The sequence below is a fragment of the Telmatherina bonti genome, assembly GCF_933228915.1.
Source record: "Telmatherina bonti genome assembly, chromosome: 6".
In the NCBI taxonomy this organism is placed as follows: domain Eukaryota; kingdom Metazoa; phylum Chordata; class Actinopteri; order Atheriniformes; family Telmatherinidae; genus Telmatherina; species Telmatherina bonti.
In genome coordinates this window covers 37,818,150-37,836,365 of record NC_136624.1, presented here as the reverse complement: position 1 = coordinate 37,836,365, position 18,216 = coordinate 37,818,150, and the positions used below count along the sequence as shown (strand labels likewise).

Here is an 18,216-nt window from a genome sequence, read left to right as displayed (position 1 = left end):
AAAAAATGAACCTTTAAACGGTACATAGTGTGTGTGTGTGTGTGTGTTTCTGGGGATAACAAGTCCCATCCCTCGCCCTGCTTCCCAGAGTGGCCGTCTTTAAGCTGTGCTAATCGATCGGTGAAGGAGGAAAAGGGGCCAGCTTTAATGTGTTGCATGTGAAGGATTTACTGGAGAGCAGAGCCACTGAATCAATGGAGTAGAAAATGCATCATTAGGACACTGTCACCCACCCACCCTTCTCTCCACATTTCTTGAGGGTCAGGACTGAAAAGCCATGCACACATTCACAAAAACACCCCCTTGCATCCACACATGGAGGAGTTTTCCATGCGATTCTCTGCTCTCATGCCAGAGAGTCCATTCTAAAATAACACTGCAGGATGTATCACACACTCTCATACCTGCCTCCCCTGACGACTGAACACACACTCAGTCTGTCCCCAATATGCGCTCAGACACATCTCCTCACCTCAGCCATTTGTCAGGAAATGTTTGACAGACCCAAATTTTGCTCGTCATGATATGAATTATTAAACACTGAATGACTCCCAAAAGGAATCAAAGTCTGCAACGTGACTCAGTAACGGTGCAGATTTAGCCTCAAACTGCTGCTGTACCATGAAACGCATACAACAGATGGACAGGTTCATGTCCAAGTTAGAAAAATTAAATATTTCTTTTGGGAACTTAGTACTTGGCAGAGTGGAAAAACCTCTGAAACTGTGCTTAGGTTATCATGGGACGCTAAAACTCTCCTTCAAAAACGACACTACACAGCACTTAAAGCAAAAAGAGCTCCTCTGTGAATTCTCTAGCTCTCATGCACATCATAAGAGACTCAACAGACACAAAAAATACCAGCTTTAAAGCAGATATATCTCTGCTTGAAATCATTCTGTATATTCGCTTGTCACAAACTCAGAAACAACCACGTCATCCTCTGTTTTCTGCTGAAGGCTTGGTCTTATCAGCAGGTTTAGTTCTCTTAAGACCCCAGTTAGTGGTTTTTAATGGTTAATATTATAATAGTGAATTAGTCTGCTTATATTTTTGTCCCGGTCATCAGCTGGACATAACAGGAGGTGGATATATGATGCAGGGATTCTGGCAGATTTTTAACCTGCTGCATTATCTTCCCAACTACCTGTGTTTCTATCCGTGTTGCAGTTTTTATTAACAACCAGCCAGTTCAGTTCAGCGGATGACTAACAAGGGGATGGATCAGCAGCAGCAGGCTGTGGTTGGACAGCAGACCAGGGAAATGGCAGTAAATGAGAATCAGTTTTTCTTGTGAACTCTTACACTGAGGCGGAGGTCTTAGGGCAGGGTGATTTAACTCCAGTCCTTAAAGCTCCACTACCCTGCAGGCTCTGGTCGTTTCTCTGCTTCAGCACACCCGATCCAAATGAAACAGATCTCCTCAATGCCTTGTTTTCAGCCTCCACAATAGCATGTTAATGAGTCATTAATTTGGAGCAGGTGAGTGTGAGCAGAAGCAGCTGCGGCCGGCTGGACAGAGTCGAAGTACGCTGCGTTCAGAGTTGCTGAGGAAATTACAGTTCTTTCAGGAGAAAGTGCTGCTTCCACCCATAAAATAGGGCTGTGACGATGTGCTTTTGTCCCGATTCGATTCCAATTATTTGGGTGCCGACTCGATTTAAATTGTGATTCTCACAATTCTACAATATTGCTGATTTTTGTAGTTTAAAAACAATAAATGTATAAAACTTTTTTTTCTTTTTTGCACGTCATTTTTCTTGATTTCAATGAGGAAAAAACAACACAGTAGCCAGACCATCATTCTGCTGCTAAAATGCCCAAGTAGACAAGTAAAAAGATCGATAAAAACCATAAAAATGACAAAAATTTTATAATGGATTATTTTCATTTATTTGAAAAATAAAGCACAATTTCTTTTTAACAAAAAAAAAAATCAATTTTTTTAAAATTGCGACGCAAAAAAAATCCAGATTTTTTATGTTTCGATTTTCCCACCCCTGCCATAAAACATGCGCTAATATGAAAATGGTCATAAATTCCTTGTTGAAAGGGAAGTTTTGGTGAAATTTTGACCAAAGTAAATCCCACAGACACACGTCTCCTTTAACTGATAGGATACTGTAAAGCAGACCAGTGTGGACATCTGATGAGTCAGCGTGGATGCTTGCTCATCGGCACGTGGCACACATGATCATCATGTTGTTGTGATTTTCTGACCATATCATGACAATTCTTACCATTACAGACATTACAGACAGACAGACAGACAGATGTGTACAGTATCCGCATTTTAATGCTGTTAGGAGAGTGGTCCCGTGTCTCGTCCCCCTGGTGAAACACTTACAGGATAAACACTCCTATTAATATTCCTCTGTGCTCCTCTTCTCTCTACTCTACTTGCCCCTCTTCTCCTTCCCTCTCCCTGTCCTATTATCCTGCCTCAGCGGACATCCTGTCCTGTCCCGTCCGCCTTGCCAACCTGCTAGATGGAGATGAGAGGATGATCCAAATGCAGAAGGGGAACATGAATCATTACACTTCCTGTTGTTGCACGCTGTCCGGGGAAGGAAGCGAGAGGACGCCCCAGGGCCTCCAATTGATTCCGGAGACTTAATTGGGTTTATTAGCCAAGATGTTGGGCCCTGCGAGGAGGCTCCCAAAGGCCTCTGATCGCCCCCACCCCCATTCCCGCTCTTCTGAAGGAGAAAGCCTGCGTAATTGTTTTCTCTCCATCTTCTGTGTCATTGTCAGATGGGTCCTGCGGGATTATTAGCAACCCCAGGTCCCTCAATAATTCATCCAGAGCTATTTATACACAGACGGAGAGTCCTCTAAAGTCTCCCCCAGTGAGATTATCTGACGCTCAGACCGACCGACCGAGGGAGAGGGAGCCGTGGAAAGAAAAGGGGCTACAAAGGGAAAAAGCACGAGAGACAAACAGAGAACATGGGAGAGACGTGCCAGGAGTGCAGGAAGGACGGTGAGAGGAACGCCAAGACGAGCGAAGCAAGTCTGACAGTCTCCGAAACACGGAGACACATTCAGCTGCTTTTTCGCTACACAATGACAATGATTGTGGTGTGCATTGAGTTTCAAGGTGAAACTCTCTCATCTGCTTTTTCCAAAGTGAACAAAAGCACCGTCCCGGGAATAGCGTACCCTCACACAACACACATTAATGGCTTTTAATCTTCCCCCCTTTTGCCTCCATTTAACACAATTAAGATGTTTGCAAAGCTAACATGGACCAGTAGTTGCTATAGGAAGGACGGGTGAAAGACATTCAGGGATTTCCATATGCAAAGTAAACAGTTATCCATCCTTCCCAACGTGTCAACGCGTAAGACAGTCGGTCGGTTCTTAAATCACCTTCTAATTCTCTAACACAACATTAACACACGGCCATGTTAACATTAGCACATTAAATAGCTTCTAATCCTAAACAGATAGAGGCTGGACTACAGAGGGCTGCGTGATTTCATGCTGGCAGCAGCTTTGTAGATACCTGCGTCTTTCCGTCTGCAAGTTGGGGGATACGTTTTGTTGTTGTCAGGCTAATGAAGCCTTTGGCGCACACGGTTGATTTTAAAACTCCCTTTGTTGGCTCTCCAACCACAGATAATTATATATATTCATCCCCCTTGGCAGTCACTTTTATCCAGCTCATTTAAAAAGCTTGGCCTTCTCTTGGACAAATTGGGACATTGAAAGGCAGATTGAAGTAATAGTTTTTACATTTTGCATTAATCAGGGCAACTACAGCTTTGGGTAAAGACTTAAACACCTTGTGAAGAACCAGATGTTTGGAACATGTAGTTAGTCCTTTATCTGAAGCGCATGTAAATGTAAATATCTTGTAGTATAACTTCATTTTAGAGCCAAGAACTTGACCTTTGAACCCCACTGCTAATTTATTTATTCATAAAATGTGGATTAGATCTACTTTTATTTTTTGTTTGAATTTCATTTTCCACAGTTCAGATCATCACTTGATAAAAGCCTTTATGTCTCATAAAAATTTATCCTTCGGTTTCACTTGAAATGAACAATTCTGATGTAAATACTTTTCTTCAACACGACGCTGTGAACCAGATTTCCAGCTTCCAGCATGTCGTCGCTTGGTGAATGGACTTTTGTTAACTTTGTGCGAAGTCTATGCAGAATTAATCGCTGCCGGCCGCTGTGTTCTCCTCGTATTGATGAACAATCCAAACACAAACACATTTTTCCCCCTTTACTCCTCTGCACATGCAAACGTACACACACACACACAATCACACACACTATTGCTCCAGGGAATGCAATGCTTATCAACAAACCAGTGCTTGCACACACGCACGCACCCCACTGTACACACACAGACTTCCCCGTCTCTATCTATCAGGCCCATGAAATCATTCCACAGCAAGTGGAGCTGAGTATGTGTAGGTTTGCCCTGGATTCCTATCTCCTGTTCTGTGATTAAAGGTCCAAACTAATAGGCTCTGTCTCATTGGGAACCTGTGCAAGGCTGGGAGAGACCTCCAAAGCCATTAAATTGCAAATCTGTAATAATTTGCTGAAGGCTTTCTGTCCAGATCATTCCCTGGGCTGATTTGTGCATCGAGGTAACGCTCTGAATGGCCAAGCACAAATCCAGCTGAGCCCACCAGCTAATCAGCCAAGTCAGTCTACTAGGGGGCATGCTCCAGATACACACCAGCCATATTTACTTTCCAGGAAACACAGTTCAAAGTTTTTCTGTGTTCCTCTCCTTTAATTTGCACCAATAGTCTGCAGAAAAAAACCCAGTCTGATTTATGAAGGCAGGAGCTAATCATGTAATAAACAACAAGAGCATTTTCTCACAGAGAAGAGCTCGGATGGCGCCGTTCAGCGGGTCGAGGTGTCTGTGGTCCGCAGGATTGAAAAGGATATTTAACTGATTTAAAAACCCTTCAGAGGGACCATTGATTCAAACAGTTCATTTTGCAGCAATAATTTAATAAAAAACAAACAAACTAGTAACTCTAGTCTAAATCCAATGTAAAAGGAAGACAAATATATGAATAAACTTTGTGGTTAGGAAATGAGATAAAAAAGAGAACATTTCAAAATATCCCAAGCAATGCAGTCTAAACGTCTCATCATTAACAGCTCAGAGAACGCAAGAAAAGCCATGAAAGAAATCTGTTTACTTCTCATCTTTCACTGCTTTGTTTTTTATAAACTTCTTACCACAACATGCTCATGAATCCACAAAAGTTCAAGCCTCGTTGCTGAGTTTGCTTTTAATTCTCTCACTGATCAGCATTTAGCAGCATGTAACATGCTGAACTATTAATCTATAATAACAGATGATGTCTTTTCCCAAACACATAAAACACTCAGTCATATTCAGCATCATGGAAATGGCTAATATTTAATATCTTCAAATGCTCGTGTGTCGTGCATCGGGGGGGGGACGACTGATTAATCCAAACATGGTGTTAAATACAAACATGGTTACAGGACCAACCCCTGGTCGTGGAGAGCTCCAGAAACACGTCCTCACCATGCTCTGTGAATTTAGAGGCTCTCTTTGTGAACACATGCTTTTAACCATAAAGGCCAAAAACAGATTTAGCAGTTGTGAAGCACGAACAGCTGAATGGATGGAAGAGCTTCCTATTATTTTCATAACTGATGCTACTAAAAAAAACAAAACAAAAGGAAAGGATCTTCTTTACATGAATATATAATATTTTAGTTCTCTTGAGTTTTACTTCCTTCAAAAGAACAATGGATTGTGCAGACTTTGCTGCTGAGCGGCACAAAAATCAAGCGTTTCAGAGCCGCGTATCAAAGGTCAATATTCCAACCTCTCTGCTGCAGTGTGGAAATCATAATGATCTTATTATTTTTGGTCATAATAACACAAATCTTCCAGATGCAAATGCATGTTTGGATTGAAATGATGAACAAACTTCTAAAGTTAAGATAGGAAGCAAATACCTCCAGTATGATTTATCCAGTCGACATGTTGTCAGAGATCATGCTAATACGGAGGGCGCTGGCTTATCTGCCCACGGGGCAGCTGCAAGCTGCAGGAGTCTAATTCTGCTCCCATCTCAGGAAGGTCATTCTCCCTTCTTGAGCCCATGATAGCCACCAAGTGGTGCTTAAATCTGGCAAAACGCAGCCTATAAATTACAGCAGAGGACAGAGGGGTCAGAGCCTGGCATGGAACTGGGCCAGAAGCTATCAATCTGCTGGGGCCAGAGACGGCGACATCTGTCTCTGGGAGTCCCTCACTCTTTCTGCTTCTATCTCTGCCGTCCTTTTCCTTTGCTGCCTTTTCTGTCTTCTCTCCTCAGCCCTCTCCATCGTCCTCTCATTCCTTTGGCTCGCTCTGCGCCTGACATTGAACAATCTCTGCTTGCCTCCATTTTTAGTCTCCACCTCACTGTACAATCTCAGCTCCATCTCTTTCGTATCACTCAGGCTCTTGATATTCTCTTTCTGTCTTTGTGTGCAGCCACCATCCTGACTCTCCTCCATGGATCTCCCCTGCTTGTTTTCACGCATTCTCTTACATCATCTCTGTTTCAACATCTCCTTAATTCTTCTTCCTTCTCTCCCACTCGTTCGCTTTCTATCTCTCTCTGTCTGTCTTGAGCTCCTTGTCGTTTTACGCTCTCTTGCACCATCTCCCTCTGCAGGGATATGTTTTAGTCTATCTGCTCTCCAACCAGCAGGACAGTATAAAGCCTTGATGAACTTCCCTCCCAGTGACACCATTATGATGTGAATGGTAATGTTAGATGGCCAAATGCATTGCTTTCAGCAGGTATGGAGGGATGGAAATGGCGTATAAATTGGATGGAAACTTCAAATTGGAAAAATGTGAGCTGCGTATTTTTCTTAAATGCAAAACAGAAGAACTGCAAAGCTTCTCTGGACCATGTTGCTCACGTTAGACACTGCTTTGGCAGTGGATGAAGAGGACAAGCCGCTTGATGCTGACTCCTGGAGTCAAAGCGTGTCAAGCTTGATCTACAACAAACATTTCCTTTACGTTGATGCATCTGCCAGTTTTGTCAGAACATCTTGGATTACATTTGCCACCCAAACCCTCGAAATCTTCCACATGACTTATTAATCCTCCTCCATTTTTCGAATCAACCTGGCTTTGAATAATTAAAAGGGATCTTTGAAAAGCCCTAACCTCCTTTTCCCACCTTCCTTTTACAAGTCAACGTGGTGCATTTTTAATTGAGGGACATGAAATAGGCATGAAGGGAGATTGGGAGAAAGTGAATTGAATCAGGGCCACTCAAACCTAGCAGTCAATGCACGGCATGGGAGGGTGTAATGCGCGCATACAGAGAAGGCTGAATATGCGTCTGGCCTGACAAGGCACACATGCTCGCCAGTGTTTGACGTGCTTTCTGTCTGGGACAAATAGTACACGGCTCATGTAATCCCTTCTTCAGAATATCCTAGCAGGCAGACCTAGATACGCCACTTTGAGTTATGTTCAGCAATTTGGAGGAGAATAAACATCAATTCAACTTTCTATGAACCATAAATCACCAAAGCTGAGTGATTTGTTTAGTGGATACGCAACTATTTTGTACGTGCTAAAAGGGTCATTGAGAGTACATGCATCAAAGGTGGGATAGATAGTGAAGGGCTGTCTGTTTGCAGATTCCAAACAAATTTCTTTTTACATTGTTGGAACAGACTTTAACCTTCAGGAGGATTGAAGAGACGAGCAAACAAATAAAAACCACATTAGATGGAATTAAAACTTCTAGAGCAGGCTGTGTTAATGCCTAATAAGAGTTAATGCTTGCAGGGTGTGCATTAATGGGCCACTGCCACAGTTAGCAGTGACAAACTTTGGCACTATATTTCATATTCTTGCTGTGTCATGCTGGTGTTTCCTGGTGGAAAGCCTCTGCAGCAGGGAGCTGCAGCTGGACCTGTTGTGATGTACACAGATAGTTTTACTCAGGTTTAGACTTGTGTGTGCGTATAATCATTAAAAATGAAAAGTTCACAGTGCTTTTACTCCTCTCACAAGCTGCATTTAGCTTAAAATGTGCAGACTCGGGTTTAATAAAGTTGCGTTCTAATAATGTCTCTTGACATAGTAGCTTTGGCTCCGAAGGAAAAACACTCGTTTCCGAGTTCAAACACGGCAGAGATTTGTAGTGTCTAGACTAGTGAGCAAAGGAAATGGTGTTTAAACTTATTGTACTGAACACTCACACACACTGCAGTGTTTTATTATAAATGCATGGAACATACGAGTTCAAGGAATAAAACAAAATACATCTTTGTTTTTAAACAAATGCAAAATATTTGATTCACTCAGAGGTAAAAGGCTGCTTTGGGAATGGGATTGCATTGATCCATGGGGATCCAACACATTTCACAGTGAGCAGTCAAAAACGGTGTGACACCAGCTCCAGTAGCGAGCTAGCTGTAGCCACATCGACTAAATCAATAAATTACCTTAAAAGAAAGATTAAAAAGCTGGACTTTACTGTGTGAAAGCAAAGCCAGGTAAGTTGCTGCAAACATGTTCAACACAATAAGTGTAAAGCTGTTTGAAAAGAGTTAAAATGTGCAGAAGCAGGCGGTAATGGTCAGGAATCCATCGGGAAAGGAACACACATGCTGCGAGAGCGGGATTAAGAAAACAGTCCCAGGGCTCTACTCTGTCGACCATGCGCTATTGAAGCAGTAGGCATAAAACTGTATTAATGCGTCTACATTGATCACAGATTTCTCCCTCCAACCGGCTTTCTGAGAAATCTTATCCAGCTAAAAATGAAGGGGGCAGGTTAGAAAGCTCTGCAACGATCTCTGAAAGCTAAAAGGCAGTCACAAAAAATACGTAAGACTTTCCAAGATTTCAGATACATTGCATTCGCTAGACTGGCCAATGGTACATGCAGCAGGGGAGGGTACGGAAATGGTAATAAGCTAGCTAAAGATTGAAGAGGCCCAAAGCATCAACTTTTTAAAAATTCAGCACAAAGCACAATAATACTTCGCTGATGCAAGAGCCTGGAAAACAGAAAATATTTACCTCTCCAAGGAGCACTTGTCAAAAAGTGATTTTTCATTTTCATCCTGTGGAAGGATGGTACACCGGGGTGATGAACGCAGCAATAGGAGAGCAACATTCGGAAACATGCACGAGGAGGGGGCAAAAAAAAAAAAGAAGAATTTTACTGGAAGCATCTCAGACTCTTTTTATGGAAAGCAAAAGGCTAAATGTTGATGAAACATTTAAGGCAGACTTTATTCTAACCCTGCTCTGGGCTATTTATGCCAAAACAGAAGAAAGCTTTTCAACTTTTTCAAAAATGCCTTTCACCTCAGAAATTTTAGGATGTGCAATGGATCAGTTTTTTTTTTACGTATGAGAATACTAATGTTTGGTTACGGCACCGACTGTGGTGCTTCAGCGGATAGAAAAGCAGCCGGAGGAGGTTTCTGCTGACTGAACTGCTGCCAAACAAAGAAAACTAAAGTGCCTATCTGCAGCTTGCTGAACTTTTTATTAATCAACTTATATTTCTAGGAGTTATTTAATGTCAGCAAACTTTCTGACTTGTTGGACTGGCAGAAAACGCCGTTTCCTCCAGCGTGTCCTTGGGTCACGGCTGCCATCCTCATGAGACCGTCTCCTTTCATAGAAATAAGCTCCTGAACGGCAAATAAAGTGTCTAACAATATAATTACAGAGCTCCAGTTTATATGTGTGGAAATTTAGGATGTAATGCTTGAACTCCTATCAAACTATGTCGTCATTTCCTTTTGCGTGTCAATAATTTGCAGTATGTGTGTTAATTAGTGGCTGTCAATCCTGAGGAAGTGAAATGAGATGAAGAGGCAGGTCCAGTCGTCCCTTCACACCATCTCTCTCTCGCTCTGCGCATGTAAAGGTCAGTGGTTTTAATGAGAGGACTGCCGAGGTCAGCGGAGCCGGAGGGCTCCACCTCCCTGACAGGCCACATAACTCCGGACCTGCTGTTAGCATGCTAATCCTTGCAGGAGCTCCATGAGCACTCCCTTCCTTGGCCTGGTGGAGCCATCTCTCACTGTGACTAACTGGCTCCCCGCTCGGCCATCAGCCGGCCCCCAGCGGACAGTCTTCTCCAATAATAATGGACAACAGAGGCAGCGGTGCCTTGACAATATTCTTCCTGACAAATTACCCCCTGCTCTGTCTCCACCTCTTGTTTACCTCTTGTTGCTTGGCAGTTCTGAGCTCTGATAGGACGGAGGGTGCACTGCAGCACCGGTGGTCGAGTTTACTTTGGTATGTAGTGACCTTCTCTCTGACACGCGTCGCCTCGATTCCTGACAAAACACCCAAAATCGATTCTGATGCCTCTTGGTGGAAGCTGGCGGCAATGTGGGGCCTGAGCGTGCATTCTGGGCTGAGCTGAGGGGAGCGTTCTGGGCCAGGGAAAGAACGAACACACACACACACACAGTCGCTCGTCGAGGCATCCCAAGCCAAACAGGAGAGGAGGAGAGAGACGGATCCCACAGAGAAGATGATGCAACCAGAGTGAAATTTTTCGGCCGGAACGCTTGCTGCATTATCGCAGACCTGCAGGACGAAGAAACACACCCCTACTCGTCTCTTTTCTTTGTTCAAAGTCAGCTCAGATTTTATCCTCCTTTCTTGTGCACACGCAACCTGTAACACCTAATTGCCTGTAATAAAACACAGCATGAGGCTTTGGTGTTTTTTGGCATCGTGACTTCCTGGCCTCAGCAAACACACTGATCTGCTCTCTGCTGAATCTGCTTGCCCGACACATTCAGGTAAACAGCTGAAATATCAAAAGCAAGGCATTCAGTGAGTACCATAACTCCCTTTATGATCTGCACAGATTACAGCCCCCATCTGTAGCATAAGCCATCTGCAGTATGGATTGCAGTTGGTCATTACACTACATCCCCCCCTTGTTTTATTTCACTTATCCTAAAACATAAGTGAGCACATAAATATTTTCCTTTAGAAGCATGGAGATGAAACGAGGACTTTAAGAGGCAGTGCGGCTCTTTCCACAAACTGAGTCGGATGTCTTTTTCTCAATGAAGACGACCTTCTGCTCCCAACGTGGACACCTGTGGCTTCTTGTTTACATCACCTGCCAGCTGAAAATGGACAATGTGGCCCAACTCTGAATGAGATTTCAGCAGCTGCTCCGACTTTGAGCAACTCTCCGGCTGTAACTGCTTTAACTGTCTGAGCCTGTGGCGAGAGCTGGTGCTAATCTATTTAGTTTGACCAAGGACAAATACATTACTTGCATTAAATAAGCTCCAAACGAAGCAACGGCTGTAAAACAAACTTGGTGAAATTTGAATTTTGGGAGAAGAAAGGACGGTGTGGAAGACAATGCTGCTTGAAGATTTGACAGCGGTAAACAGGAAATAACGCCGTCACTTATTAAACGTCTTCCTGGTATCATCACAGCTCAGCTGCCGCAGTGGTTACGACATGAAATCAGCCTGATGAATAGTGCTTGCAATCATATCTACACCTACTCCTCTTGAATGGATCCCCCACCTCCTGTGCTGCATTGCCAGAGAGAAGAGAAAGGGTTGGCTCTTTGTGCTCGCCGTGCCTCTCAGCCCCGTTGTGCTTGGTAACAGCAGCCGGTGACCATTATAAATGGCCTCTATTAGCATGGCTCGGTCGCAGAGGGGAAAGAAATAAAATCATTGGGAGAATGTAGGCCTGCTCCGGTGTCCCTGCGCCCGCTATCAAGCTCTGCCGACCCCCTTCCCATGCTTCCCTCCTCCCTGCTCCCCCCCACGCCTCCTTTCCAAAGGGACACCATCCTAAAGACTAGATTACTAGTGATACATGGAGTCATTATAGGGAGGGTTATGGCAATAGTATCACAGGCACAGCTGACAATGGCTATAATAGGGGTCTCTTTCTTCAGAGGTAGCATTACCATAGCAAAGGCTATTCTTTAGGCGTGTTGATGTACAGCAGAAAAGGACGCAGGCATTTTGTTCCCCGCCGTAGCGAGGAAAAGGTCTGTATTAGGTACAAAAACACACACGTTGTGTTTCTGTGTCAAAGTTGTACTTTTGTAAAAAGTTAATGAAAACAGCAGTGTGCACAAATAAGGCATTGGAAAAATGCAGTGATTGTTCACGCCACTGAGTCGATTAACTGGAATCTCAGGTTCAAGCTGAGGTTTCATACAAGCGCTGCCATTACTGAACATTTCTGCAGCTGAACGGGCAACATGTCAGCATGCAGGGAAGACGAAGAGGAAATGAAGGAAAGGAGAGAACGAAGTGTCAAGTGGAGTTAATGAAAAGGAAAAAAAAAGATGGAGGAGAGGAATATGAGGAGTTTTCTGCTGGGCAGCTCGATAGACCTCACTCCACTGGAGCATGTCACACCTCAAAGGGTCATCATGCCCCCACTTTGACTGCCTCTGCTCATAGCAGGACGCTGAAAAACAGCAAATGGCCTGGAGAAGCGGAGGGGAAGGGGGGTGTATGGGGGGGGGGGGGGAGGCTGAGGAAAAATGAGTTTTAAATACAGTAACCTACGATCTGAATGAGCCTGTTAAAACATACAGTTACCAGTAGCATTAACAGTTTAAGTGGTTCTGAGTGGGTTATGTAGAAGGCAAGATGGGGAATTAAGGAGTTTATATGACTGGCTTAAGTTTATTTACTCCTTTAGGTTTCTACTCTGACTGGACTGACACAATGCTGCAATAAAAGCAGTATGGCGGCGGAGCGCGCACAGTCAGTCACTTTGCCTGTGATTTGTGGGCCTCTGTGTCTTTTCCCACTAATTTGGACACCCTCCATGGAAACCTGGGGAAGGTGTTCAGAGGCTGTGGAGGAATCACGGCCTTCAAACAGCTCACAGAGAGCTGGGGAGCCAAGCGCACACCTCCAGCTTGTTAAAATATGAGCTCAGCGGGGGCTCGCTAATGAAAGCGGGGCCCCAGCCCGGAAAGCAGGGCCGTATTTCGCAACAAGGAGACAGTTCCTGGAATCAGCTGGCGAGCGGTGCCTATAGTTCTGGGGCCACTGGTGATTAACCATCCTAGTGGGAGCCGCTAGTACAGCTGGGCTATTAATAAAATATCTCCTGGCGGCACACACCTTTTCCCACCTCTTTGGTTTCCTCCATGCCTGCAGACAGTCTCCGCCCTCTGAAATTATTTGTGTATCATAATCATTTCCTAACACATGGTGGATGTCACACATTGTTTACACAGAACAGAGAGCGCCTATGGGGGGGTCGACAAGGGTCCTGAGGACTGCTGGCTTATTCTAAATGCACTCTGCTCCCCTGAGAGATGTCCTGCAGGTAAAGCAGATCAATTAGTGACCTCTCATTAGATGGTGATTTGCACAGAATAACTCTTCCCTTGAGAGTGCAGAATAAAACAGAGGAATCGGAACACAGTTGGAAGAAAAGTTCATGAAGATTTACAGTAATGATCATAAGGAGATCCTGCCCAGTACCAGACATGGTTATAACTGGGCAAGAAGCAGGAAATGAACTGGGAATGAGCAGTTCCTGAAGCTGTGCTGGTTAAAAAGTTGATAAATTGGTGTAAAATGTTGTAGGATTGATATTTAGAGGTTTGTCTGTACAGTAAGGTGCTTACTGTATCCGACCCCTGACTTCCTTTCTCAGTACAGCGTGTTCATAGGCCTCCTCCTGCTTATGCACGTTCACGTGTACACGCATTTTCACGCGCACTCTCCCACGCCGAACAGGCAACAGTGTTGTGCGCAGCTCGGGGGATCGAACACACACACACACACACACACACACACACACACACACACACACACACACACACACACACACACACCCCTCCCCGCCGCGTTCGACGTGAAAACGTCACGTTAACAGTCCCGATGTGGACTCCAGGCGTGCACGCTGGGCACACGGGAGCAGCACTCCTCCTGTTCTCACCCCGCATGAATTCACGCCGTCGTGACTTCGTGCCACGCGCGCGCGCGCGCCTGGACATGTTGGCTCAGTAAGGTGGAAAATGAAGCGCTGACAAGTCTCACAAAGGAAAATGTCCTGAGACAAGAAGCTGCAAGTCATTCAAGCTTCAGGAAAACTGCGTAACCCACTCGTGACGCGTGACAGATCCCACTGTGACAAAACAAGCAGAGGGAAGGAGGCTGTGACCCACCTTTGTGCATGCCCGTGAAGCGGTCTTTCAGCACGGTGAGCTCGTAGATCTTGCCGAACTCCTCGAAGAGGGGCCGCAGGTCCTTCTCGTCCAGGTTGCGGGGGATCTGACCGATGAAGAGTTTGATGGCATCGTGGTCCTTCATGGGGATGGTGGCCGGGCATCCCGCCGGGCTGTGGCTGTGGTTTAATCCGTTCACTAGCCCGTTCGTGCTGACGGACACGACTCCGACGCCGTGCACCGTGCCGTCCACCTGGCCGTTGGTTAAAGTTGCCATCTTCAGACCGGCCAGTGAGTTGGGATGGGTGCAACAGCAGCAGCAGATGGTGGAGAGTCCTTCAGGTTCAAAAGCAGAAAAGAAAAGAAGAAAAAAAAGAAAAGAAAAGAAAAAAGCTGCTGGGAGTCTGGGTCAGAATGTGGTTCCGAGACCAAGCCGCGCCAGAGAGGGTTCCGATGTGGTCCAATCAAAGCCAGAATCTACAATGATCTGAAAACACATGGAGCTTTTGGTGGAGACGCATATCAAAAGCGCGCGACGTCGTTGGTCCCGATGGAGGCTTTGATTCCTGATATTTATGTCCTACCCAATAACTCGTTCATTGATTTCATAAAAAAAAAGAGAGAGAAAGAGAGAGAGAGAGGGACGGAGAAGGGGGAGGGAGAGAGAAGAGAGAGAGAGAGAGAGAGCGAGAAAGACCAAGAGCGTTCACTGTCTATTTACACCCACGTTCCTTCGTCCCAGCTTCTTGGCACCTTTTATTTTTTTGCATTGAGGAGTGGGTATGGGTGTCTTCTCGGTTTAAACGGACAGGACTGGTCCAGTCTCTGCCCGGACCGCGGGGGGGTTCGGGTAACAGGGATGCTTCAAACCCAAGCATCTATCAGCTCAGGCTTTTCTCTTCCCCCCTTTTTCATATCCAGGAGCCAGTGGTACATTCCATCAAGGAGAGAGGGTCTATAAATAGAGAGATATACAGAATACGGTCCTTTGTGCTCCAACTCAGAGCAAATAACAACACACTCCCGGCTGCTGGACATTCAGACTGGTTAGTGAAACATTCCTCCCAGTAAGTACTGGCTGAGCAGCTGATCACAGCGTGACCTGCAGCGTGTCCGTCCCGAAACACGCAGAGACAGTCAGAAGGTTGGAAGTGTGTCTGTGCTTTAAAAGGCTTGCTTTGTGCTTAAATGACTTCTCATATGATCAGCAGCAGCCGTGAAACGCTGCAGCGTGCACGCGGACAGCTCCGCGGTGCTGAAATGCAGCCTCACGCGCCAAACATCGATGGTTGCTTTTCTCTGTTAGGACTGTTGGTCGTTGCTTTTGTAGAGAAGAAACATTTGCTTCCCCCTGGTTAGGTGCCGAATTATCAGCGTCCTTCCAAAGTCATGTGGAACAGACGACTTGGAAGTCTGTGAGCACCGCCGAGTGGCGTGGAGAGGGGCCACAGTGGAGAAACAAAAGGAAAAGAGGAAACATGCACCAGCTGAAACTGTTTGGTTATCCCAAGTGAAGATTAGTTGTCAGAAAAAAAAAGGGGAAAAGAAGAAAAATACGGATAGAAGCTGAAGTTTGTGCAACAAACAGGCTGTGAAACTGAAGGATCTCCTCTGCTGTGGAAAAACAGACTTCCAGTTTAATATTCAGCTCCTTGGAATCTCCACTGATGTGTTACTAAACAAATATTATAAAAAAAATATCCATATAAAATGTTAAAATCCAGATTATTTCATTTATAAAGATGTCATTTTACACAGTTCAGTCGATTTACATCAAACATGTTGAGTTTCTTCTGGGATGGAAGCAGCCAGTAAAAGCTGCTGGGTGGGAGGAGAAGGACGCGGGATTGCGTGATTTTACTGCGTGACAACACGCGCGAGCCGACTTCCACCGTCACAAACAGGCCAGTTTGTCCCTAATCTGGGGGAATTTCCTGGGAAAGGGATTTGAAGCTCCCAAGCGGATGTAGCCTCCTTTATGGTGACAATGGACTGGTATACTGGTTGTGATTGGGATCATTAGCACTGGTTTGTCCCCACAGGAGTGGGTTCATTCCGTGTCTTCGGGCACGACCATCCCGAGGTGCCAACACCTTAAATGGCCCGGTAATGTCATCCTGTCTTCACGGCACCACGTCGGAGGCTGCTGGAGGGGGGTGTGGGGGGGTCCGCGACACACGACTTGGCTTTCATTGGCATGACTCTGCTCTGCTCTCCAAGCTCCCCCTCAGGGCCACACTCCATTCAGCACAGCAGTCCTTCCCTACAGCAATATTTTTTAATACGTGAGTGAAATGGGAGGACACACATCACTGCCGCGATCATCACGCAAGGCACGACGCCTCGCGCACAGCCGGCCTGGGAGGTGGAGGACTGACTCTGGTCCTGAACACAACGTGGAACTGCTCCATGGATACCACTCTTCTCATTGTGTTTAGTTATAGATATGAATGCAGGATTTTTAAACAGATTTTTTTTTATTTAAAAAGATCCAGAAAGAAACTCAAAACACCTGCAGAAGATTTTCCAAAATCCCTTTAATTTGAATAAATTAGATGAATAAGCCAGTTTTTAAAGTTTCTCATTGAAATCCGGACTTGGATTCGTGATGATTGGAGGTGATGAGTGGCAGCAAGGAGCTTTCAGGAGGAATGCTGACACAGATGAGACTCTGTCCGTGGTGCTGAAAGCAGCGCAGCGCAATGGGGACTACTTTCTGCGTCCGCGGAGCTGAATTTAACACAGAGCAGCTCCCAGGCGAGATGAGAAGCACAAGGAAACCCTCTTCTGCAAAGAAAGGTGTACCTGTTAGATGCTCTTTAATTCACCAAATATTCGTTGAGCTCATCAAAAAGAGGTCACTTCACCCTCCCCCCTCCGCGTCCCCCCAAATGAGCGTTAGCAATCATAGAGCAGGGGAAGCCTATTTTCCTCTGGAATATTGCTCCCTTGCTCGTCATGGCTCCAATTTTCAGTTTCAGCACTGTAAACGATTGCAGCAAGGCAAATAAATGAAAAGGGAAATGAAATTCTGGGTAGCCAAGTTACACAAATAGATTGATAATCTGCATAGGGCACCATAAAGTGCTCTGGCGTTTTTCAGTATTACCTATTCTGCATAGTAATGTCTTTTCTCACCTCTCCTTCATGTGGGACAAAGTTCTAAATCTCCCTCAGCCTTGAGACATCTGGGTTGTATATCACCTCCCAGTAATTTAGGAGGAAGAGCACAAAGGAAGAAGGAAGTGGCAGGCGCATGACTAAACGCTGAGAAACTTTAGAGGGACAAAGAGGGAAGGAGGGTCCTGATTAGTGCCAGTTTGTTAGAGATGGGCAGGGATGTGCCAGGCCCAAAATCACAGCAGTATTTCATATTGTGTGCACGAAGCTCTAATAAATGTTACTGTCTGAAGCTGCATGTGTGTGTGTGCGTTGTAAAATAGCTTCATCACATGCAAAAGCTGCATGTTTTTTTTCAGAAAGACACATTTTAAGTAGAATAATGTAAGTAATGTATATAAATCCACACACATGTTGCAACTGGGAGAATTCTGCTTTTCTGAGGAAGATGTTTTATTGGGTTGTGCGGAGAACGAGCAGCCTTCCAGTGGAAGTTTGTTGACATGGCGCTGAGAGGAGGTGCGTCATCTCCCCTGAGGAAAACACAGATAAAGCCACCATGGCATTCAAAACACAGTAAACCATTAAAACTATTTAAAAATAGCCTTTCAGCAGATCTATGGACTAAATATGTCCTTCCAGCTTTGTTTAGCTGGCTCCATGGTGATCATAGCATGCAGGGAATATGAGCAAAGCGTACATTTACATATGGAAAACATCATGCTCTTCTCAATAAAAAGATAATTTTCAATAAATACACCAGTTTAAATAGTACCAGATATATACCAGCAGGCTGTGTGTTGGTAAACCTTCGGAAACTGCAGCTTACAGCTGTTCATGAAGCAAACATCCACAGATTCCTCGAACGCAACAGTCTGCAGACCTGCGAATTGCAGAG

General features: G+C 45.0%; 1 protein-coding gene across 9 annotated transcripts in view; it reads right to left on the bottom strand.

Moving 5' to 3' along the window:
- Positions 1-14,475, bottom strand: part of celf4 (CUGBP, Elav-like family member 4) — a gene marked incomplete at both ends in the record, with an annotated part of 99,144 nt that extends 84,669 nt beyond the window's left edge. For 5 of the 9 annotated variants that reach the window (XM_079241647.1, XM_079241648.1, XM_079241650.1 and 2 more), the window contains one exon: positions 14,199-14,346. In XM_079241647.1, coding sequence (XP_079097773.1) covers positions 14,199-14,343 — 145 coding nt within the window. Of the gene's footprint in view, positions 1-14,198 lie in introns of all 9 variants that reach the window. The other 4 variants (XM_079241644.1, XM_079241646.1, XM_079241645.1 and 1 more) reach the window with 1 other exon arrangement.
- Between the last annotated feature and the right edge of the window lie 3,741 nt (positions 14,476-18,216).